Below are 25,221 nucleotides of genomic sequence, written 5' to 3' on the forward strand. Positions count from 1 at the left end.
CATAGATCCCAATGCGGCGTTTATGGTTATCCGGAAATAAACGGACCCAGGGTAAACGGCCAAAACTCGGGGGTGAAGGCGAATTTAATGAGGTGAGTTTTCAAGATGGGCTTAAATAGCTCTAACGACTCTGTCTTATACCAAAGACAAAGCGTTCCACAGCCTGGGAGCTGCACTGCAAAAAAGGCCGATCATCCCAGGAACAGAGCCTTGATCTCGGAGTACTTAGACTAAGGCGATACCGAGGTCTCTGGGACATCGTCGGAGAGTAAACATGGATGCAGTGCCTGCAAACCACGTGGGGGGCTAACCAACAATGATAATTTTACTATCGCTGCAGGTTTAGCGTGCTGTTGAAATAAACACACGGACACTTATCGCGCTCTTCAAAGACAAATATAATTATATTTTAGTTTTTAAAGGAAACATTTTGCTTATTGTTTATAAATAAGCATTAATCACAGCTCAAAGACATGGTTTACAAAAACAAATACTGAATACAATAAATACTTTAAGTATGTAAGTTAGCTTTATATACATTAACAGTTTTATAGCCTTTAAAAAAATACATCTCAGTGCAACATCACAGATAAGATGCAAAACATTTTCTTTTCTTTTTTAGCATTTTTCATATATAGACCCAAACTTGATTTCCAAAACGGTTACCAAAAAGCGGTGCACTTCCTGCTTCTCCTGCTGTATTAAACTTTGTATGCCCTGCCTGCAGCAGAGAAACCGCACTGACGAGAAATGCGCAGAGAGAACGTTGGGGTCTGTGCACCCTAAAAAGGTATGTACAATATTTTACAACGGACGCATGATTGTACTTGGTCATTTATACAAATATTTCCCGACGACAACAATAACGACGACGACAAAACAAAAAGTGACTCTTGCAGGATAAATGCCTTTCGTTGGGGAGAACGAAAATAACAAAACGTACCACTTTAACGCGGCCACTTAGTATCGATTTCGTGCAAGCGAGCTGAAAGAAGAGCGCCGGGTGCTGAGATTTTTCATAACGATACGAGATTTTTAAAAAAGAAACGCAACGACGATAACCCCTCCTGTCAGGGCGCCCCTTCCTCTCGCACGTCACGAGTTTCATCTCGGCTGGCGTCGGCAGCACCGTCGCCGGCACGGCTCTTGCTCGCCGCATTCACTGTCGCTGCCACCACTGCCGCCGGCTCCGGCCTCTCTTCTGCCCAAGTGCCGGTTGGCCCGGCCTGGTCGCTCGCCGCCGATTGCGTCTCCTCTTCCGTGCATGCGGCACGGCCGTAGTGCAACGTTTCTAAGTGCTGATTCGGGGACGGCTCCGTCGAGTTTTCCGCCGCGATCCCGGTATCCTGCTGCTGCTGCTGCTGATGCCGATAAAGATGCCGAAGATGATGATGATGATGTAGATGGGATTCGTGATGCTGATGAGTCTGTCCGGGCGTGGACTGCGCCGGCAGAAATCCCGCCGTCGAACAAAGACCGGCGAAGACGCTCGTCGCCACCCCCGGTGATGGTGGTGGAGGAGGAGGGGGCGGACCGCTCGCCGGCTGCTCCCCCGCCGCGCGGCTCCGCGCCAACGCCTCGGCTTGCTGCGACGGCGGCGGCGGCGGTGACTCCTCGGCACCGGCGAGCTGCGCACGCGGGAGGCCTGTGCTGGGTACTCCGCTCTGCGGGGCCTCGCCGCCCATTCCGCACGCGGCGCCGCGAGCAGGGGGCCCCGCCACACCCGTGTGGACCATGTGGATCCCGCCCACGGAAACTGTGCGGCACGGGGCCCAGGCCAGGCCCTGCGAGTGTAGGGGGAGGTGGCTGAGGAAGTTCTGCAGAGGCGCGGTTGATGCCGTTGCTGCCGTTGATGTCACCAGGAGCTGTGGCATCAACTCCTCCAATCCTTTGATGTTCCAGTCAGGAGTCATCACCTGCAAGAGTCGATGAATTAAATTTTTTTTGACTTAAAGCTTTCGTGACTGCAGGAATTCATGTTCTTTGGGTCTTTCGGTAAAGTCACGTACATAGGTTCAAAAAATGTTACAAAAAGCTACGACGTTTCGATCGCAACACGACCGCTTGTGTTTTGGCCACAAATGAATGCTCAACGAAGTGGCTTATTAGGACCCGGAGAGAGAAAGAACACGCAAAATTCCAAATACCCAACTGGCGTCAGGAATCGGGACCGAATCTATGACCTCCTGCATACCAGGCGAGGGAGATAACATCTCATCACAAAGCACAGGAATGGGATTGAGACAACGCTCACCATGGGTTCCTCCGTGTCGTCTCTCGCGCCCAGCTCGGGACCACGGGACGGCACCCGCGTGGGCAGGGTGAGCGCGATGACGCTCGCCGCCCTCCCGCCAAAGTCTCCGAACGTCCTCAGCGAGAACTGCAGGCCCTCGCTCGCCCCGCCATGTGAAAACCGCCGCGTCGCCTCCTCTTCCTCCTCGTCCTCCTCGTCTTCATCCTCCTCCTCGTCCTCCTCCTGCCCGTGGGCTCGCACGCTATCCTCCGATTCCACACGCGCGAGCCGTCCCCCGCGCCGAGCGGGAGCGGAGCGGAGCCTCTCGTCGCCCGGACCCATCCGCTCTCCGGAAACGGAACGGCTCGTTCCGGCCGAGCGGAGGGCGCGGGCGTCCGCGCCCACGAGCTCGACGACGACGCCGCCGCCTCCTCCCTCCTCGTCCTCCTCCTCGTCGTCGTCTTCGTTGTCAACGTCGTCGTCTTCTGCCCCCTCCGATTCCTCCACGTCGGAGAACTGGTGCACCTCCTCCCAGCACTGCAGCCGCTCCTCCTCGGCTCCTGCATGGGGAGTGGGTGCGTTTGGGAGGATGGGAACACGAGTTGGCTTGCATGAGAGCACGTGTATATCGACGGCCCTTAGGTTTTTCCCCCAGGAACCTTAGTTTGGCTCTAAGAGTCACCCGCACGGTAAATAAGACCGCTTCGCTCCAGTGCTCGGATGATAATATAACAATAACACCTTCATTATATATTGTGTCATTTATGCCAACAGCATTCCACAAATCCCATAAGAACCAAATCCCATACACGGGGGTTGGTTACGCACGGCACGAAATAAGCCCAACACACACATACATATGAAGCAAACTAAACCCCTACGACAAAGCAAAATGAAAAATGTATAAATAAATTAAGAAATCGTACCAAAAGATAAAGAACAAAGAAAAACAAGTTATTAAAACAAAGAATGTAGTCCTTTAGGTCACATCCCAGACCACAATCTCAACTTCCCAGCCGAGCCAGGAAATCTTCACAGGAGAGATCCCGACGCTGGTTTACAATCCAATCCTCCATGTACTCACCCCTGTCTACCTCGACCACACCCTCAACGTGTTTTACTCCCTCTGGTGTGCTCACCACTCCAGCGACCAATAACTTCTCACAAAACCCTCGTGTGCACATTGCCCACGAGAAGCCCACTCCCTCCCTTCAACAGATGTACACGAAAACAACACGCAAATACACAAAACAACAACTGCCACTCGCCGTGTTATTTTGTATACAGTACAACGCTAGTAATCCCACGTCGTGGCTTCAAGTGTCTGTGATGTCACCGTGGAGCTTATGCCAAGCTAGGTGCTCTTTGAGGCCACGGGAAGTGCCAGAAGTTCGCTGGCAGGAGCTTACGGGACAGGCCGATGTGCGCACGAGCACATGCAAGGGCAACTCGGTCACATGCAAACCAGCCTGCTACTGAAGGCAGATGTGGGATCGTAGTAGAACGGTACAACAATATATATTTTCTGCACCGTCCCCTGCTGCCCGCAATTTGAGACAGGGGGCACCCATGGATGGGATTTACCGATTGAGTGGCCCCAGTATCACATGACAGAAGGCAGTGTGCCAGAATCCATTGTTGTGTTGTAATTGTATGCTCCCTGTGTTCGAGACCTTCCCAAAGCCACACTCACCAGCGTGGTGAAGTATACATATAGTCAAATAACTCTCACAAATGACACGGCACCGGGAGGCCTCTCATCCAATAGTGAATTGACAAATAAGCTGTGCATTTAGTTTTTGCCGAACAGTTAATGTGTCGCACTGATGATCCTCAAACGTGATATCCTGAACGTGTACATTCAGGACCCACGATGCTAAGCAAGTCACTTGAACAAATGTTTACCCAACTTGGCTTTCTACGAAAACGTCTGGCCAGACAGTTCAGAGGTCAGAGCACTGAGCCGGCACTGAGCTGGCACCACTGAGATCCTGGGTTTGAATCCTGGTTCCAGCCACCCGTGATTAAACTGGGTTCTCAAGCATAGCAACTGATGGTCTCAAGACTGGTTACTAATTAGTGTACAACACGATAATAAATTCGGTTTTCCACAGAAATTGGTCCAAAATTACATCTCTGAGAATAAAAAAATTTATATCGGTTCAACCACAGTACAACAATCTCGTAGAATAGTGTGTGTGAAAGCGCAAACTCTACTTTAAAGGATAAAATAAGCACTTGAAGGATATATTTTACACTTCTGCGGCAATTATCTGACACACATGGGTCGCACTGCTCAGCGAGATATAAGACTAAATACTTCATCACACGACGTGGCATCAATAAGAGCAACTGCAATCAGCTGGGAAACTGGAAAAACATAGCAAAGAAAATGGACTAATTTAACTTTGCGGTTTGGTTTTTACGAACGCTGGAAGTCATCACATTGTCGACGGGTCTTGGGGCTGTGCAACGTCGCGCATCACGAGAGCAGGAGACATTAAAACATTTTCTCAAAACACAACTCCTCGCGCGCGGTGAATGGAACGAGGCATTCGGCGCCGCCTTCCCGAGACAAAACAGCGCGGCGTCAAAACAATTTACAGAAAATCATTTCGATTACTTCAATGTGAAGCGGTGCGAGCGGGCTTGCGCGCGTGGTAAAAACACACTCACGTGTTTCGCAGGGAGGAAAGGGTGCAGAGCCAATGTGGGGATGTGCAAAAAAACATATGCTTGACTCACTACGTCGCCTCCACATTTGGCAAGGCGTGTTTTTTTTTGGTTAGCCGAGTAAAGAAATGTAATGTCACAGGGTAGAGGGCTCTTTGTTTTCTTTCAAGTGAACGAGCGGTCCCTTTTGAAGGTGTAATGACTACAAAGCGGAACGCCGTGTTGTTTTGTACACAGCGCTCAAAATTTCCCGTAGCGGCTTCATCAACATCGTAACGTCGACAACATAGCACGCTCGCGAATCTCAAAAATGTACACATGGGTACGCCGCGTTCAAAACAGGCCTTTGATAGTTTTTACTTTATTTAAAATGTTAAGCGTATATATATTTAAACTCTTACCGACGTTTTCTGGAATGCAGATGAGTAGACGTAACTCTCTTGAGAGGTGGATGGGTGGCACGGGAGGTTACTAATGACCACCAGCGTTGCTGCTAAGATCGAGAGTATGCATCACTGGCGATAACCCCGACATTATGCAAACGCAGGAGATGTCTCAACCTGGTCACTTAAGTCTGCATAAAAATATTATGTGATATGATATTTGCACAGAAACTCAATTGCATCTGATGGATAATTTAAATCGAAACGCAAAATAATAATCCTCGCCAGTACAGCCTAAACCTCGTGGTTGTGAGCTAGACCATTGAAGGCTTTCACACAAAGGTGTATGTGGGGTTAATTTAGCCACACATCAGTTTGTCTTGGGCACTAAGTGGGACCGTGACAGTGATCGTCTTATCAAATAACTGATTCCCCACGAAAGGAATTGGGAATTTCAATTTCTGTCAGAGGGCAGGCAACACGGATGAGCACCACCCAATGCTATCTTGAGCAGGGAGACAGATATTTTGAGATTGGTTTTCAATCGAGGTGGTTGGCACTGATGAATATCCCTGGTCCGAGTGTGGGAGTCAGCTGCCTGTGTGATTAAACTGGGTTCTCAAGTGTCGTGAGTTGCTGATCTCAGCCTGGGCACCAATGACAGCACAAAAACCAATGAGATTTAAATTGAGTTTTTCACCTAAGTCACCAAAAATTGTCAACTCTGGGAGTACGAATATTTGAGTTTGATTGCCATCTGACGAGGGCTTATTTTTAGCAGTGCAGGTGGAGAAGTTTATCGATGCTATTAATGCCAATAGCATAATAAAAAATATATTAAATCGTGACTTAAAGCTTTCGTGACTGCAGGAATTCATATTCTTTGGGTCTTTCGGGATAAGTCAAGTAGACAGGTTCAAAGAAAATAACAAAAAAAATAATAAATAAAAACTACGACGTTTCGATCACAACACAAGCGGTCGTCATCAAGGAGGCAAAACAAAATATTTTGGGAAAAAACAACAGGAAAAAATGGTTTAAAAATTCTAACGCTCAACTCTAGATCTCAAGGATGGAGCAATGGCACAGTAGCTTGTGGACTTGAGCTCTGAACCCGGCAACCCGAGCTCGGCTAACATCAGTGGCGAGTGATCAAACCCAATTTTGGGCCACCCCCCACACTCCTCGCCCCCCCCCCCCTGCTACCCCCAGCTTCGTCTACCTACTCTGAGCGGTGTGGCGAAGTACGTTTAAACAATCCCCATGACTGACAAGGCATAGGCAAGCCTTCTAATCCAGCAGTGGATTGAGAATGGGGCTGCAATTTATTACGAGTACTCGAGATATAAACTTTATTGACGAGTTTACCAAGTTCGCAAAAAAGTCATGCTTGAGATTATGTAATGGTTGCCAACAAGTGGCGTTCATCTTCGGAGGACCGAGAGGACACATGGGATCGGACGGGCAGCCGTCAACACAAAAGTCGTTTTGCGTTATTTTCAAGCGGTGACGAGCAGACAGAGCTAATGCATACACGCTTTCAACCTCAGCTGGCAAGCGTTAATAAATGGCTTTAGCGACAGCTCCTACTCACACGGCGGCGCCTGCCTAACCCTTGGTCGCCACGGAGATGCTTGCCCCCCACCATCTCCCCCCCCCACCCCACCTCAGAGAAATAATCTCACTTCCATCTGCGCTTCCGCTCGGCACCCCTGCTCCGTAACTCACGGGTGCCGCCGGGTCAGGTGTGACGGGACCCCGCGAGAGCGCCCGTGCCCTCGACGCGCCCACAATCTTGACAGCGATCGGAGCAGAATGCGACGACTGGGTCATCTGCCTGTTTATCTAGCGAAGCGGTCACCGGGAGGAAGAACGAAAATACGATCGCGGGGGGTTTTGGCAGGTTTACGCTGAGGGGGGTTTGGTCAATCAACAATATTGTGCTTGGGATCCCCCTGTGCCTTCTTACATAATTTATCATTGTGTTTGTGTGCGTGCATGCGTGTCTATGTGTGCGAGAGCCCAGGCTGTTCCACTTGTCCGTGTGCGTGGCCCCATTTTTTATGGCAATCTACTGCTGGACGAACGGATCAAGTTGGTGGGACAAATGTGAGCAAGTTGGGATGGGTTCTCCATGGGAGGCGCTGTAGATTTGCGAAAGTTGGAGAGCATCTGTCATGGGCATCAGTCTTCGGTTACGAGGATGATGCCAGATAGACTGCTGGATGAGGGCCGCGCCATGCCGTGTGTGCAGTGGGGAGGATAATTGACCATACTTCACCACGCGAGATCAGGGCAGGTTGACAAGGGCGGAGAGCATAGAGGTGGGAGCATAGAAGCACACGCCAGCAAATGCATATTGCTGCATGGCTGTCTTGTGCCCACAACGTAACCCCGCAATCTAGAACATTCTGCTCTCGGTGGTGGTCACCTATCCAAGGCTATACAAGTTCGACTCTTACTTGGCTTCCGAGATCTGATGAGATCGGGCTCGTTCCGCGTGATTTGCTCACAGGCACTGGTCCACGATTCATCTCCAATTTGCCAGTGATAGGGATTGAAGCGAGTGGCCCTAGTGATTGATGAGCCACACTGTGGTTGGATTTCACCCCAAAAGTAGCATAACTCGTAAAACGGCGGTAATTAGTTTGTTTTGGTCTGTCTCCCACGTATGTATGTTGAACTGCTTTCACATCGTACGGAGCCAACCGTGCTCATCGGAGGTGTGGCGGAAGAGGTGGAATATATAAACTTTCCCCACCCTTTCACCTGCCGCACAGGGACATGCAGAACCGGCCCTAGACCTTTGGGGGCCCTAAGCAAAATTTGGTTGGAGGCCCCTTTGATGTATGATTTTTTTCACCCACTAGCTCGCAGTGACTCTAGGGGGGCCCTCTGCTGGCCACGGGGCCCTTTGCAATTGCAAGGGTCGCTTAGTGGCTGGGCCAGCTCTGGGGAGATGGGTTCGAACCGGCGACCTTTGGATTGCAAGTCCGGCGTGCTCACCGCTACACTAGGCCATCTCAATAACTCGCATATAATTTGCTGAAATTGTAAATAGTCGATCCTCGCACGCACAAATTGTTGGCCGTGTGGGAATCAATAACAATTTATCATTCGATGACCAAACAGAGGCGCAGACGCGTCATCTCACTCGTATATCGATCTGTCTTTCCACGCAAAAAAAGTAAACGTCATTTCTGACACAACCCATCGGTCTAATCGTAGCTGTAGGAGCAAATATTATCAGCGGGACTGATACAGCACAAACTCGACATCCACATACAGCGTCTCATCAGCAGAAACCAGTCCAGCCTGAATAGACGCATCATCCATGCTCAGTGGTGAAAGCCCTCATTAACGCTGGCTCAGCAGCACCATCCGCAGGGCACAGGGTGACAAGCGCATACTCGTTACTGAGCTGTTTCAAACCGCTTCTTCGCACTTAAAGGTCCACCGACTTGAGTTGGACGGGTGCCTCAGAAGTCGGAGATCTGAGCGAGTATCGCTGGAACTTGGCTTCTAATCCGGAAATAATTAACTAAATTAACTTCAATTTTTTTTTATATTTACCAGGTAAAACCCCCTAATCTATATAGCTCTTTTTCAGGAATGACCTGGTCACAAATTATAGCTCAACGAAGTGGCTAATCACGTGGGAATGTAGAGCGGCCAAATACTCCAAACGCATAATTCTAAATGTGGCGGGAAAAACCGGAGTACCCGGAGAAAAATCCACACGACCACAGGGGGAACATGGAAACTCTAAAAATACACACGTCAGGGTCGGGATCGGGATCGAACTCACGACCTCACCACCACGAGATTAAGTAAGATTCCCAAATGCAGTGAGTTTACGGTCACAGCCTGGTCGCCGATAACTACTTCAAGGTTTGCCTTTGATATGGCTAAATTCCAACTCTGAGAAGCAAAAATATGATATTGGTTAGACCGTCATGTGACAATATTTGATGAGAATGGGTGTGAAAGTGCGCCCCCTACTGTGCAAATGCTAAAAAAAGACACGAAGGATTTTTCTGAAATTCCTGTGAAAAATCTTTTTTTGCGGACTGTTTTCGGATACATAGGGTAGGCTATATGACACAGTTCCGAAATTATCCTTCATCTCCTGACGTGACACAATAGCACAGTTGAAACTTGGAAAAAAGACCAACAAATAGCGTAAACAGTTGACTGACTTATAGCCTGGTATGGCGGTGACACTGCAATCCAGAGACTAGGAGGCAGGATTGGTGGAGCAAATATGTAGCTATAAGGTGTGAGACTCCTAGCCACCGGGACATGAGTAGGTAACCGTAGTCTGATTGCTTTTTAAATCCTTTAAATTAAGTTCACTTGCTTGCGCGCTTACGACCGTGCAAATCTTTCGGTCGTTTTTTAACCCACTTCCCGTGATCCAATCGAGCTGACATTTTGCACACAGACTCGTTGTGCGTGACAATTTATTTTTGTGAATTTTTTTTCTCCAAAATTTTACACTTTTTAGGAAAAAATAAATTATATTTAATTACCAATTGCTTAATGGTGGTAGGCAATCATCTGACCCATAGGTGGCAGCCATCTCAAGCCAGAGGACGAGAGGACTCTAGCCGCCACGCATATAAAGGATTTATAGTGAAAAACTTTTGTTTTTATGGGTTAATTTTTTCTTCGCAAGCATGGGTTTCCTGCAGACACTCTGATTTCCTATCACGTGTAAAATTGCTCATAATCTGGCCTAACACTCCTCGAAAAACCCTCCTGAATGAGTCTTGAGACTAAATCTTTTTTTTAAATCTCCAGTTAGGCAAATACATTACTGGTGTCTTACCGGTGGCTTTTGCTTGGCTAAACATTCTCAAAAAATGTAAGCACAAAGGTTTTAACGTGAATTATGGGGTATATTTAACAAGGGCCAGCAGAGGGCCTCAAACGTCCACACTGAGCAATCGTTACACATTACAGAACGTGGGGGATTGCTGCCTTTCACTCCACGGTTTACATTTATTGCCTAAACCCAGGCACTCTCTTGTTTTAACAGTCACTAGGGGCTTGGGTACAACACGTTATGAGAAGAGATGATAATGGCCGGTCGTCGAGACACATGACTGAGTAGCAGCCAAGGGAGAGAACGCGCCCAACGCCACTAGATATGGAGCGATTAAATCAACTCGTGTGCAGGTGCCAGACGCATTGTTGCATCGCAAAACCGTGAGTGATGGCAAAGGCTTCGTGAGCCCTTCATCCAGCAGTGGATCGATCATGGTTGATAATGATCACCCTCATGACTGATGCTAGCGGAAAGATAATATTGCTTTTAACATGTATGTTTAATGGTGAAATGTATTGCTTTTTACATGTATATTTAATGGTGAAATTTAAGTAGTAATGTGTGTGCTGGTTGGAATTCAGGTTCAAGACGAGAGAGTGGTTACAATTTTGGGTTCTTGAGGTAACCGAGTGACTCGGACAACACTTAGCCAGCAATTTTGAAAAATCCTGGATTTTAATCCGGGTTTCTGCCTGTAGCAGGGTTTTTCGTAAAGTGCAGTGCCCCATAGTGTGTGGATGAGGTTAAATGTCAGGAGGAGATATCAAAGAACTACTACTGATATTCTACCTCATTTATCCACGCTCTTTAACACACGTGCTTATGTGCTGAATAGATTGTTGTATTCATAACACCAAGAGTACATCTGGAATAGCATTGGGGGGGGGGGGGGGGGGAAAGACCAAAAAGACATTCTGTGAACCTGCGCGACAACAGTTCACACTCGTATTAAATAAAATGATTCAAATGAAACACGTCCTCCACCGCAGAACATAATGTGCCGGACACACTGCCTCTGTGATTTGGCTCTTCCCCCTCCTCCCCCCAGGATCCCACCTCCCCACAGTAACTGCGCTTCACTGCGCCTCTACATCTCCCATTACACATAAGTAACCGCGCGCATACAATTGTTCCACCGAGCCAAGGAAAGACTGGCGGAAGGGAATGTTCCAGGCAGTGAAAATCACTCGTGAGCCTAATATTCGCTGTTGCTATTATATGTGCCCCTGCATCGATCCTCCTAAAACATTACAGCCCACGCGACGATTCTTACGATGACCCGAGCCTCAGCGCGGAAAATAGTTACCCCAGGAGTGATGGAAATTTCATTGTAATATCCATGTTCATCTGCTTGTTACCACATCGACAAAATGAGTTATTTATCACTGATAAACACGGATTATAAGATCCGCCCTTGAACCCTCCCACATAAAATCTGAGAAAAGGATTTTCACTGTGTGCCAAATGTGAACATTTGACAATGTCAATCGCTGAATTCGTATTGGCTACTGGTGCGTCATACGTCAGGGCAGCCCCATGTTTCTGCTGGCTACGCGGACACCAAGAAGATTCTTCGGATTGATGGAAATAACAGTCAATTCGAAATGTATCGATTTGATCAGCTCTCTCACTTAATTTGCCATGCGCTGCACTTAAAACGCGAGTGCAAGTCAAAGTTTAAATTTCCAACTGCAATCATCGCCTTTTACCCTGTGAGGCAAATTCTCGGTGCAGTTGCCAAACAAGCGTGGGTAATTCTGGTGAGGTTCTGGCGAGGTTACGGCGTTCCGTGGCCATGAGCCGAAATCCGTTCCTGGCCTCTGCTATGAAGGTCTCCCACCAATCGATGGGACGCAGCGATAACCAATTACCATCGATCACCGAAACCCGCATCGGGGCCGATCGACACAGCCCAGGAGTGGAGCATAACTCGGAAAGGGGAGTGATGTTGTTTTGTTCATGCAGCCCTCCAGTGAGGATAGTATCGACTGCCCCTTATACAAATACACATGCAGCCCTTTTGTAAATCAACTGCTGGGCGATGATCTCCAAATTCCGTGCAGGCAGTGGGGATTTTATGGCCATACTTCACCGCTCGTGTCGGTGTGGGTGGGTGAAGGCGGGGAGCGTAGACAAGACAGAATCACAGTAAAACAATGGATGTTGCTACACTGCCCTCTGCTGACAACTGAGTCGCGCGGCAGCCCAGTCAAGCACGATGCAGGCTCAACGCCGCTTCGCTTCCAAAATCTGATGAGATCGGGCGCAGTGCACGTGATTCGGTCGTAGGCCGTATATCCATCCATCGGTGTCAGCTCCGAGTTTGGAGGTTCGATGGTAAATGCGTGCCAGCACTTTCACTCTTGACACAAGCTCCCGCGACGATGCTCCCCACTCCCCGATCTCACCATCCCACCAGCCTCGCGTAAACACTGCGGGGAGAGCGTATTGAACAGAGCGGCGGGCACAGGAAACAAACCCGACCTGGGTCGTCCTCCTCGAGCTGGTCCTCCAGCAAGGTTGGGTTGACCCCGACCTCCAGACACTTCTTGCTGTGAGCTTTGGACTTCATGTGCTTCGTGAGATTCCCTGTCGCACAAGTGGGAGAAGCACACGAGGCACCGCGACTCCGTAAGGGATTGCTCACGGTGCTTTGCACACACAGGAGGCGACCGGGCAAGCACCCATCTCTTCTGTCTCTCTCGTCTGCTGAGCCAAAAGCCAGTCTCGTCTGAGGTGCCACGGTGGTGAGATGTTAAATACCTTGCCTGGTATACAGGAGATCTCTGAAAAAGAGCCATACAGCTCAGTGGGCCTTACCTGGTAAAATAAAAAGTAGTTTAGTTTTAGTTTTTAAAAGTGCGCTCAGCATATCAGAATTTCACAAGCATAGCAAACCCACGTCATCGTCACTGATATTTCTGTGGCGAGCTCACATCCCACGTCCAAGTGGCTGTGTAAACTGCGGGAAGCGATGCATTAATCGTGTACTGGCATGTGCATCGGGACTGTATTTCTTATGTTTAAGTATATCCCCCCCCCCCACTCCACAACACATTCCAATTGTGCAACCGATGTCATGAGATGAAGATTTAAAAGTCAGAAACCTACGCGCCACGCCAACACGGACCGATTATTTACAACGTTGCGTCGGCGCTTTCATTCATAAATGCCGTCCATTATTAATGCGCTGTCAGCGTGCGCCATCGTCAATTTCAATTTGGCCTCGCGTCCGCCACGCGGCAACTCGCCCGTCACCCTTCACTTGTTGCTGCGAAATAAACCGCCGGGGGAAGAGGCGCAATCGCTGGGATTGTTTTGGCACGCACCGCGGTCAGCAAATGCGGCGTTCAGCAAGTATGAATGATTTACTCCGATTCTAAGACCTGCGACGGAATTTCGAAACGGTGCGGCCAAGAACTCGTTGTACCTACACCGTGTTTTTCTTCACACCCTCCTCGGCGGTTGTTAAGGAGAGCGGACGGCACGGTGCCAATTGAAACGGTGCAAGGGCATGGCACGCCGTTTCCCCTTTTTTTCCCCCCACACTGTTGTGTAGCCTCACCTGCGGGGGCTGCGATAAACAGCGCAGGTTTGCGGCGTTAAACGGCTTTGGCACAAAGCGGACGTGGCCTCGTTAGCAAATTGTTCTTGCGTCGTGCGAGTCTCTGTTAAGTGATCGCGACTTACAAGACGAAGCGTCGTTCCTCGCGCACGCCATACACGTGCATCAGAATGCTGGGGCGACAGTTGGCATGTATATGCAGCCAGAAGCATGTTACCCAGCTGCACGTTGCAGCATTTCCCATTTCCAAAGTACATCGTGTATTCTCGAAGGAGAGATTTAATCTAAGCAGCTATCTCGCCTATGACCAAATGAGCCCGAATTTGCCCAATCTCACGAGATCTCAGATCCAGCCAGGATGGACGACCACCAGGGCTTAGCAGGTGTCCTAGGTGTGGGGCTGCGAGGTGTGTCCAGCAGATGGCAGTGCTGAACCTCACCCCCTCGTACACGCACAGCGTGGTTTTTCCGGGCACTCCCAAATGCAGCCAAATTAAGCTAAACAACTCAATAATGGTATTAGTGGTAATGGAAAACTGCCTGGGGATATGTTGTGTTGTTTAGATGCAAATTTCTCACTTTAACATCACTAGCCCCGCCCACTTCGTTTATGACCCTTGGGCTACACCCATTTGAAACCTCTAAAACAGCCTGCCTCAGCAGCTTTCCCACTCTTTTTTTCTCCTGATGACGATTGCTTGTGTTGCGATCGAAACGTCGTAGTTTTTCGTAAAACAAAAATGTGTTCCACGTGACTTTACCGAAAGACCCAAAGGATATGAACTCCTGCAGTCGCGAAAGCTTTAAGTCAAGATTGTGCAGTAAGTTTAGTGGCCAGGTGGTGCCAGTCATCATTATTGCAAGTGTTGCCCAGGATTGCTGAGTTTTCTTTTTGTTCCCATTGTTTGTTTTTCATAACGAGTTTGTACATCACTGCAATGTACTTTATTCATGATACCCCAGGTCCCCTTTGCCACGAGTGGACTTTGTGTCACTGCACTCTCACTCAGTTCCAGATAACCCGACTCCACAGTGCGGGATTATAGTCGTAGGAGTAGACATGCTCTGGATTGTCACACATCTCCTTTCGCTAACCCAGTGCATGTGTTTGGGGAGTGGTGGCGCAATGGTTTGTATACACTGCGCTGGTATTAGTGGTAATGGAAGGCTCAGTCCTTTGTTATGTAGACTAGCCGTAGTTTCAGCCGCACCAACCTCACCATAATAATAAAAAGGGGGCCTGTCCTGGCTCCTCCCCCCCCTCAACCAGTATATATATACGGGGTAGGATCTCTTGGAATTTCTCATTTACTTGATACAGCAAGCGTGCTGTGACGGTTCCACCTGAAGATGGAAGCTTGCGTTGCCTCCGAAACGTCGTGATTTTTATTTTATTTTATTTTACTTTTATTAATTAAAATTTTTTACCTGCGTGGCTTTACCGAAAAAACCCAAGAATATGAATCCTTGCAGTCACGAAAGCTTCAAATCTAGAATACACTACGCTCTCAACTGGGTGACCCGAGTTCAATTCCAGGCCAGTGGCGAGTGATATCTGAACTGGTCCTGGGCTTTCCCGCGTCATTACCAACCCCCAGCACTGGCCAAGTCTCGACACACAACCCCCACGACCAACATGCCACATGGGGAAGCCCGAAATCATCCAGCAATATATTTACATGGGGCTGTAAAATAATAACTTACTGTACGTGAATTTAAATTCCAAATTAATTTTTCTACGTTTTGAGACTCAACCTATAACTCCTCTAGTCAACGCTGCCAGAGTCAAGACGCAAATGGGTCTCAGTGCTCGCGTGAGTGAGGATTGGGGGACGTGGTGCTCACTTCCATCGATGGCTTACACGCCCGGCTTTACCAACTTACAATGAGCAGCATGGTGAAGTATGGTCAAGCAACTCCTATGAGTGACACCGAATAGGGAGTCCTTCATTTAGCACTGGCGAGACAGCAATTTTACTTCTTATTATTTTGTATGGATTTATTTGCAGAGGAGGCAAGTCAGGTTTTGGTTAATCGTGAGAGATACATGCTGAGGGAAGGGTGACGCTCTGTGCTGGTGGTTTCCCAGCCGGAGGGGAAGAGAAAAACCGACCCAACGTGAGAGGGAGGAGAGAGTCAGGCACTAGAAACGCCGCCAATGCGACAAGAAAATTCAATATACATGAAAGCCAAACTCGAATTGTCTCTCTGCGATAACGAGCGGTGGAGTAGCACTCGCCTCCATTCAATTGGCAATCCTCAGCAAGCAGTGGCAAATCCGCATTGCTATGGCAGGGGATAGTAGATCTGTTGGATGAATGCCGAATCGAACGACCACCCCCCGTTCTACTTCAACATGCTTTGCGAATTGGAAACTGCCAGAAGTGCCACTCAGCCAGATAAAACAAACAACAGCATGAACTCGCATGCAAATGCATGTGCATGCTTTAGATGATCAAAATCTGTTTGCTTTTCCCCCCGGGTCTGCCTGGGGAGGCTCAGGGGTACAGCGAGCGGCATGCGTCGCAAGGTTGGAAGTTCAAATCCCGGTCGGGGTGGGACTCAGCTCATAATCCCCTTTGGGGTGAATGAAATAAGTGCCGCTTTTTTGGAAAGATAACTGTTATAGTTGTTTTATGGATTGCCCCGGATAGGCTTTGCACCCAGCCTTTGGAGTGTCATTTTCACCACTGGCTCAGGGCTGTGGACAGGAGATGAGCAACATTCCAGCTGAACTCAGTAGAAAAACCACCGGTTTCTTTACAGAGCTGGATTGTCTCCACGAGCCCTCAGTGTAGCGAGTTGCTGAGCGCCGTCGGTCAACTTGTATCTATATATGTACACACACGCACCCCAGCACAGGCTTTTGGCTAGCCATGGAACAAAGACGGTCACTGCATCGCGTGCTTTTAGACGCGCGTCTGTGGCCGTCTGGAACGCTCCTCCTTCCGCTATTAGGAAGCCACTGGGGCTGTGCACATTTGACTCTGGATTGAAAACTATAATTTCTTTGGAACTGCTGTTTTTGTGTTCAGTAAGTTGTCCTTCCCCGCACCTACGATTAGCACGGTTGGCTACGTACGGTGCGGAAGAAGTTCAACATACATGCGTAGAGACAGAACTGTACTTGAAACGCGGTGTCTGCTTAACGCGATGGACTATTGTGCACTTGAACCTTTGACTCACGAGCGATGATATTTAAGGCTGCAGACGTAAAACACAATAGGCGCCTCGCAGCCGTGCGATTATTTTAGAGTAAATCCGACTCGCCGCGCTCGTCGCGACCAAAATAGAATCGGAGGCTTCAATCCGAGGGGAAAAAACGTCCGCCACCCAGTCAGTTCCGTGGGGCACAGCTCCCATCCCGGGAGAATGGAATGTGTGTGTGTAGGTGTAGGCTGCTGTGTGATGGTGTCAATCCGCTGCTGGATGAGGGCCACCCCCCCCCCCCCCCGCCGTGCGGGTCGTGGGGGTTATTTTACCAAATGTCACCACGCTGGTCAGCGTGGATTCGTCAAGGTGGGCAGCGTAGGTGTGGGAGCGTATACGCACAGAACAACAATGGATATTGCCACACCGCCCTCTGCTGCCCACAGCGTAGTCCCAGAGTAGCCAGGTCATAAACGGTGGTGGCCCATTCCATAATTGTCCAGGCTCAATACCTGCATTCGCTTCTGAGCTCTGACCAGATCGGGCACATTATGGGTCATTTGGTCATATGTTATGCAGCAAGGCTTGATTTCTCAATGCATATTTTCCAGGCTACTGGAAGATCAGCAGGTGGCATGTGATGAGTATCCACAGCCAGAGAGAGAGAGAGACGTACCGTGCGTTGTGTGTACACCAGGCACAGAAACTCTTTCTGGGTCGGTGACCTGGACAGACCTGGCTGAAATTAAGCCACTGGCCATTGGTCATAAAATAACTAAACTCAATGCAAATCACCAGCATGCTGCCTAGCAGACCCGTTAGTAAGATTGATGAATGAGATTGAGAGGTTTGCATTGGCCCGTTGAGCTACAGGAATCCACCACGGTCTGGGGTCCTCCGATATCGACGTCAATAGCGAACGCCTGCGGAAATGTCGCAGGTGGTGGCAGGAATCGAACCGTCGAACCTGGCGCTAAAGCGGCCGTCAAAAAAATGATTTGGCGAGCGGTTGGAAGAGACGGCTTTGCTCGGGTGGCCTGGTGCCAGCCGGGTGAGGGTTGCAGGTGTGAGCGTGGAACGTGGCACGGGGAAGGGGGGTGGGGGGAGCTGCTGGCGTGGCAGCATGGCTGACGGAAAGCAGAGCGGCCTGCACGAGCCAACATTCGAATCGCGGCATGCACCGCATTTGGGGCTCACTGAATGCAGGCTTTTAAAAAGGAGTTTGGCTGGAAATCGGATGCTGTGGGTTAGGGTGTGTATAACATGCGTGCATGTGTGCGTACTCACACACGTGCGGTGAGTGAGTGCGATGTGTAACCACCCCCCAGCGGGCAAAGTTCAATTCCTGATCTTGATGCACAACAGCAGTGGCAAATGGAATGTGGAATTTAGTCTGGGTCTCACCGACGTCAACTCAGACCAACATCAGCACCGTGGAGACGTAAGCGGCCGAGTGCCAACCCCATGAGTGTGGTGCCAGCCCTAATCATCATCATCATGATAAGCCATTGACCTGAATGAAGGACTCGATGCAACAATCCATCTAGATCCTGCAAATTAGTTCATTTCATCGTTCCATCTACGCAGCAGAAATCCTCTCTGGTGTGTTCCCTCCTTTGACTGCCACTCCATCATTAGTCTCGACCACCAGCCACCAACCCCTGCGATGTAACAATCCTTCGAGAGCACTCAAAAGCGTAGATTTACGCAGCCTACACAATGATTCATTTTTGGATTGGGCCACGAAATCCTTCTAGCCAAATTGATATATTGTAACGCTCCTCCACCCGATATTGGCAAATAACATTGTCACGTTATGTACGAGAATGTATTATAGTTTCAGTTCACAGGAACATTGAAGAACAATCCTCACAACCAAATTTAGCAATTAAGATACACCACGTTTTTCTTTCACTAGGGCAGGGGGGTTTCAAGACACAAATTTGGCCAGATCACTACGTGGCCTCACCCAAATTAAATTCCGACTCAACCCACCTGGAAACCTGCAAGTGAGCCGATTATATCATCATCCCATCTCTGCGGTGGAAATACTTTCAGGCAAGTTCCTTCCTTTGGCTGCCACTCCATTTACATCGTATTCTTGTTATTTTTAATTATCACTTAATTATCACTGACACATTCGTGGCAACGGGCACTCTGCCACCAGAAGGCCGCGGCCGGGCCCTGCTTGCTGCGTGCTGCGTGCTGCTTGCTGCGTGCTGCGTGCTGCGTGCTGCGTGCTGCGTGCTGCGTGCTGCGTGCTGCGTGCTGCGTGCTGCGTGCTGCGTGCTGCGTGCTGCGTGCTGCGTGCTGCGTGCTGCGTGCTGCTTGCTGCGTGCTGCGTGCTGCGTGCTGCGTACCTTTGGTCTTGAAGGCGAAACAGCAGACGCGGCAGGAGTAGGGCCGCAGGTCCGTGTGCGTGCGGATGTGCTTGCGCAGCATGCTGGGCTTCTTGCAGCGGATGCCGCACTCCTCGCACACGTACTTGCCTCGCCCGCGGCCGCGCACGTACACATACTCCTCGTTTGACTTGTACCTACAGTGGTGGGGTGCGTGGGGTGCCGGACAGGCGGATACACGTGAGAGAAGAAAATCAGAGGGGTCCTGGGATAAAAAAAACTTGTTCGCCAGAGCTGGGCTATTCTCTCCCGACTGTCGCTTTGATGACTCAGCCCAACTGGATGACGTAAAAATGAAATCCATAACATGCGTTGCTGCTGGAGGGGAGTTGGTGGGCAGGCCTTGGTGACATAATCATTAGCGCATCACGTGGCTGAGAGGGATTTCGTGCTTTTCGCGGAAGATGTCCGGGCAGCTACCATTTACAAAGTGACTGAGTAATTGACCACAAAAAGTAGCCGATAATCGTTTTAAGTCGAGTAATCGACAAGTCGCCCCAGCTCTCCTGATAACCCCACACACGATCTCATTGACGGAGGGGATGACGAAAGGTAAATCGGTAAAATCATTGTGCGTCCATCTGTGAGGAGATGTCAATCAAAATTGGATTGTGAAGTGTTCGAAGGAAGCTGGCATGGGTTACCTTATAAGTATATTATGAGGCTTATCCAGGACATCCCTCAATTGACGGGCGCGTGTACCGTACGCTGACGTTACGCGACAAAGGAAGGAACTCGCATGACCGCACGTCCACCGTGGAGCAATGGAATCGGCTCGTGTGCAAGTCTCTAAATGGACTGTTAAATCGCAGGACTGTACGAGAGGGCGGTGGCTTGGGGGAGGCCTTCAATCAGCAGTCGATTGACCATTGCCGATGATGAATGTGATGACGATGAACATGATGACGGATGAGTTGTCGAGTAAAAGAAGCACGTTCCAAAGTCAACCTAGCCAACGTGCTGAACGCAGCGTCCTTACCCTCCCTTGAATATGCGGATGCGGTTGGGCTTAGGCCTGGGTCTCGTGGGGTCGCAGGCCTCCGCGGCGGCATCTCCAGCCTCCCGCGCACCGCCAGGCGTTGTCGCCGCCGCCACCGGTTCCACAGGGCCCTCGGGGGCAGCCGGGATCTCGACTTCGCCGACCCCGCCGACCCCGCCGACCCCGTCGACCCCTGCCGACCCCGCCGACCCCGCTGACCCCGCCGACCCCGCTTTCCCGGGAGTCAACCTGGAAAACGAGGGTGGCGACTGAATGCGTCACCGCCATTGTCTCCATCGTCAACATGGTTTGAGACGTTGAGCCTCAAGGCCACAATACACCACGGGATAAATTCAGGGCAGTGTTTGCCAGCAAATGTAACTGGCAATAGTTGCCGCACCGTTGTCAATTGTAAATAAAATATATTCCCCAAAGTCTGGATAAATCTGACTGCTGCTTGCCGACAGTGGGCAACTGGGATGGTGAATTGCAATCAGATCATATACAGAGGTCAAATAACTACCCAGAGTTGTGCGCTCTGTGGCCCCATCTCTGTAATCCTCACTGACCTTTCAAAAAATGTTATTTTCATTGGCTGGGCACAAATCCACCACTCTACACGACTGACGGACCAAGTTGCCAAAATCGTTCCTCAACAATGCTTTGCTGGTGGCAACCACCCTAGATTTGCTCTGGTGCATAATAGCATTTAACATGTACGATATCTTTAACATGGTAATCACTTGGACTGTAAAGAAGCATTTCGAGGGAGAGCTAGTGGTGTGCGTAGAGACCACTGTGGTCGATACACGCAAGTCTGCAGGGAACTACAAATTTGGATTAGGGCCAAGCAGGGCCAGGGGGCAGGGCCAAGGGGCAGGGCTAATTACGCTATAACTGTGCGTGATGTCAGTCGGTACACACTGAGGACACAGTGTTACCGCATCATCTACACACGTCTCCACCATTCATTACGTGTGGTGTCCGTGGCACGGCTCGGCTTCTGCAGCGGAAAAAAAATAACCTTGTGCCTCTTGAACTGTGCTGGGCTGTACAGTGGAAAAAAAAAGTATAAGGGTTCAGTATCGATGCTCAAGATTAAGGCAAGGCTTGGGCTCCCTTAGGATTCTTATACTCCTTTTACACGAACACATCTCAGCTTACCAAGTGCTGGGCCCCTCCTGGTCCACTCATGGATTTTTCACTGTCAAATTTCCACTGCTGAGCCAGAAGCATGCGCTGACCACAAATGACATCAGAGCAAAGTAGCTTCGCTCTCCCATCTGATGTGCCCTTCAAACTCCGATGTTTTCTCCCCATAAGCCAAAACGGAATAATCCAAAGAAAAACTCTAAATTTTACTGCCCTTTATCAATCCACTGTTGGATGAGGAAACCCCACCCCCCTCCAAGCCACGTCATCACGGGGCTGTTTAGCCATACTTATGCTGGGAGGGTCAGGACCGGCTAGGATGTCGCTCGCTGCTGATATTAGCCGTGGCCGGTAATAAAACACCGGCCACCAGGTTAATAGCATGGTGTCCCCAACCACTGCGCTACCGCAAGTAACACTGCTCAGGTACAACGAATTGTACGCGATGCGCACATATTGGTTGGGGCTATTTCTGAAATTTGCGCTGCGTTCAAGAAATGAAATGGCATGAAAATAGACTGCTGTTTATTTTTTATGTTGTGGAAGCAGATTAAAGAACATGAGGTGGTGACTTTATGTGCCAGTACAAGGCTGGCTGCATTTACATTCTCCTCTCTGCAGTGTTAGCCGCCATATTATGCAGATAAGACGTCAAAACATCCAATCTTACAATTCCAGGAATCATTGGCAGAGAGCTAATAACGCACGATGCATTTTTACAATGTTGGCAGGAATGTTACCTTAAATTAAATATACTCCACTTAATGCTAGCTTCCCCACACGTTTAATCATTCACTTAATCCCAGCTAATACATCACAGAAATTTAAAATTAGTGCAACGTGGTCTGGCATTGGGTCGCTTTGTGCCAGGCTCTTGAAATTGAAAATAATACGGGAATTTAACATTCTTTCAGTGCTAAAAATGAAAGATGAAAGTTGAAAAATAAATACGGAAACATGTGCTGCTGGCAGTGAAGGGCAAGTACCTTAGCCAACCTTGGCTTCCACTGGCTGGACTGCACCATCTGGTCATCCCGTGCAGGGGTAATCATCGTGCTCGTGTAGATGGACATAGGTGGTCCTCTGCCGTGAACACAGGAGGCCCAGCGCGGCCTTGGTGGACAGGCCTAGGGGATTGCAGCTGCCTCTGTGGTCCAAGTCACGCCCCCAGGAGGCGTAGACCGACTCCGTGTTCTTATCCTGCGGCACGGGGCTCGGCCGGCAGTTCACCAAGAAGCACCAGGTGACGGTCGTGGTGGGCTGGAGATTTGGAACATCCCGTGCTTCCGCTGAGACTGCCTGCTCTCGGCCAATCTCCTGCATGCACAGACTCGTCGACACCTCAGTTGCGGTGCCGGCCAAGTCCGAGATGACAATTTCTATCGGCGGCGTGGACTTTGGAGGGGAACACTTTCCAGGGAGGAGGTCGTCATAGGCAGGGTCTGGGGCAGGTGGCATGTTGCTCGTGAAGCGCACGGATGGCAGAACTTGCGTTGAAATGCTCGGCTTGTACTCCTTGTCCACTTCCTCTCCTTGAGTCACCTGCTCCAGCACGACAGTGACTTCTAGTTTGGAAAAGGAGTCGGTGGATGCTAAACTGCGGGTGGAGCTCACGGGAGTGGTGGACCTGCTCTCCAAAGTCTCGGTGGTGCAGTGCTGTCTCAACAACGTGGGCGGCCTTGACCTGACGGGTGAAGATGCTTTGACCCTCTCTGGCTCGGATGCCCGCTCAATGCCCTCCTCCGAGCCGACGGAATGGTCTTCTTCCTTGGCCCGCTTCTGGTTTTGTCCACGGATTTCCATGGCGATTTCAAAGCTGCTCGCGGGTGACAGCATGCGCTTGCCAGCCACGGGCAGAGGCATTTCGGACACGCCCTCCAGCCCGGACACCGGCAGCGATGACAGCTGCATCTTCTCACTCAAAAGCTGGTGCGACGGTGAGGCGGGTGAAGCTGGCGTGATGGGAGACACGTGAGGGCTTGCTGTCGCACGGCCGGTTCTGGGTCGAGGGCCCAAGGCACCCAACACGAGCTGTCTATTGTTCCACTGGCAGATGACGACTGGCTGAGGTCTGCTTTGGGCTTGGGTGACCAGCATCTGTGAGAGGGTGGTGTACATGCTGTAGCTGTACGAAGGAAACGGAGTCTGGATCTTCACCGGAACCATGAGGGAAGTTACTGGCGTCAGAAGTCTCGGATGTTCGGTTGCGACTATCGTTTGTGACATCCGCGGTAGGTGCAGCGGGTGCAGGGGTGTGAAGCCGCGCCCCAAAGCGGCCCGGAAGAGTGGGCCTCCGCTCCCCTTGGTGTCCGAGAGCTCTCGCGGAACTAACGCGTGCTGCGCGAATGGCGGCGGTGCAGGGATGATGAATGGCACGTTCGTCTGCACCGCTATTTGCGGCACGTGGAACCGGGGCACGCCGAGCTGCTGGAAGGGCAGCTGGAGGTGAGGCAACGTGCTCAGGCCCTGCACGACGGGGATTTTCAGCGGGCAGCCGTAGACTCGCTGAAGCGGCGGCGGGCTCGGCGCCTGCGGGATCTGGAAATGCAGCGGCAGTTGGTGTCGGTGCAGCGGCATAGCCGGAAGGGAGAGTGGTATGTGCAGGTGGGAAAGGGAGTAGACGGGCTGCAGCGTACCCACGGCGGGTAGGTGGCCCAGGGCGCCGCTGATCAATATAGGAGCCGGTGGAGGTGGAACAAACATCCGCTGCGCAGGCGGCGACTGTGCGTCTCGACGAGACGCCGAGGGCTTTGGAGACGCACTCTGCTCGGGTGTCCGGGGAGACATCCCGGTCGAAGACGTTCTCTGCACGTGCTGCTGCTTTGTGTCCGAAGCTTCGCTTAGCCACGACGGCCGAGAAGACGTCTCGCCCTGAGGCGGGGCCGGTTCAGGGCTGTCCGGGCTTCCGCTTAAAGACGCCTGACGGACCAAGATTCCTCTTCGCCTTGACGTGCCAATCGCCGCTGTCGACGTGACCACTGGCGCCGTCGGCGCAGGATGCTGCGTTCCGCTGCCGTAGTCCAGCGACTTGCTACGGGTTTCGGACAGCTGCACCGGCTTCTCCGGGGCGGGCCCTTGCTCCGAGGATGAGCGGCACATCTCCTTGACTTCACGGCGGTGGTGCGCGCTGGGCACGGTGAGGAACTCGGATGGTTTGCTGGCGGCGGCGACGGTGGCACCGGCAGCGACGTTGGCAGCAACGGCGCTTTGTGCTTTGGTGGCCGTGTCGTCTCGCTCGAAGGATGCGGAGAAGCTGGAGCCGCGCGAGATGCTGCTCGACTCGCCGCTCATGCTGCGCGACAGCGACGATGACTCGGTGCTCGACTCGTTGGAGGAGTGCTGCAGGTCGGCCAGGCGCAGGCGCTTCTTCTTCGGGGGCAGCTTCTCGGCGGGGAGCTTCGACAGCGTCTCGCTCCTCTGCGGCCACTGGAACTCCTGGGCCGCCTTCTCCTGCTCCTTCCTCGCGACCTCTGTCGGGTCTTTGTCCGTGTCCTCCGTCACGAGTATCTCTGGCACCAGGAGGGTGGTCTGCCGTACTGGCTGCTGCTGCTGTTGCTGCTGATAAGGCACTGAAAATGTAATACCCTGTGTTTCTGCGCCCTCCGCCCTCTCATACTGGCCCGTCGCACTTTCCTTGAGTAAAGACACGCCACTCGATTGTGTCGTCGGCTCCCCCTCGCCTTGCGTCGCTTCCACCGACTCCGCCCTCTCGAAGGAGCTGGGTCGGCTCAGAGACTTTGTATGCTGAATCACAGAAATCTCCTTGCTGCCGGTCCGCGTCACGGCCGGCGCCGCCTTGAGTGCCCTCTCGACGGCCGAGTGAATGTCCTCCCCTCCTCTGCTATGAGGAGCGTGA

The 25,221-nt window shown here is 50.8% G+C and overlaps 1 protein-coding gene across 1 annotated transcript in view; it reads right to left on the reverse strand.

Annotated features, from left to right (window-relative positions):
- Window positions 1–397: 397 nt before the first annotated feature.
- LOC133347658 (transcription factor HIVEP3-like) overlaps window positions 398–25,221 on the reverse strand; it is a 64,119-nt gene continuing 39,295 nt past the window's right edge. The window contains 8 exon segments of the mRNA XM_061560127.1: window positions 398–1,916; window positions 2,255–2,793; window positions 12,605–12,709; window positions 19,196–19,371; window positions 20,214–20,398; window positions 20,400–20,462; window positions 22,352–22,438; window positions 22,440–25,220. Of these exon segments, the coding sequence (XP_061416111.1) occupies window positions 1,071–1,916; window positions 2,255–2,793; window positions 12,605–12,709; window positions 19,196–19,371; window positions 20,214–20,398; window positions 20,400–20,462; window positions 22,352–22,438; window positions 22,440–25,220 (4,782 nt within the window). The 3' untranslated portion in view covers window positions 398–1,070.

Source organism: Lethenteron reissneri, chromosome 26 (genome assembly GCF_015708825.2).
Source record: "Lethenteron reissneri isolate LAM-NWPU_2019-01 chromosome 26, ASM1570882v1, whole genome shotgun sequence".
In the NCBI taxonomy this organism is placed as follows: Eukaryota; Metazoa; Chordata; class Hyperoartia; order Petromyzontiformes; family Petromyzontidae; genus Lethenteron; species Lethenteron reissneri.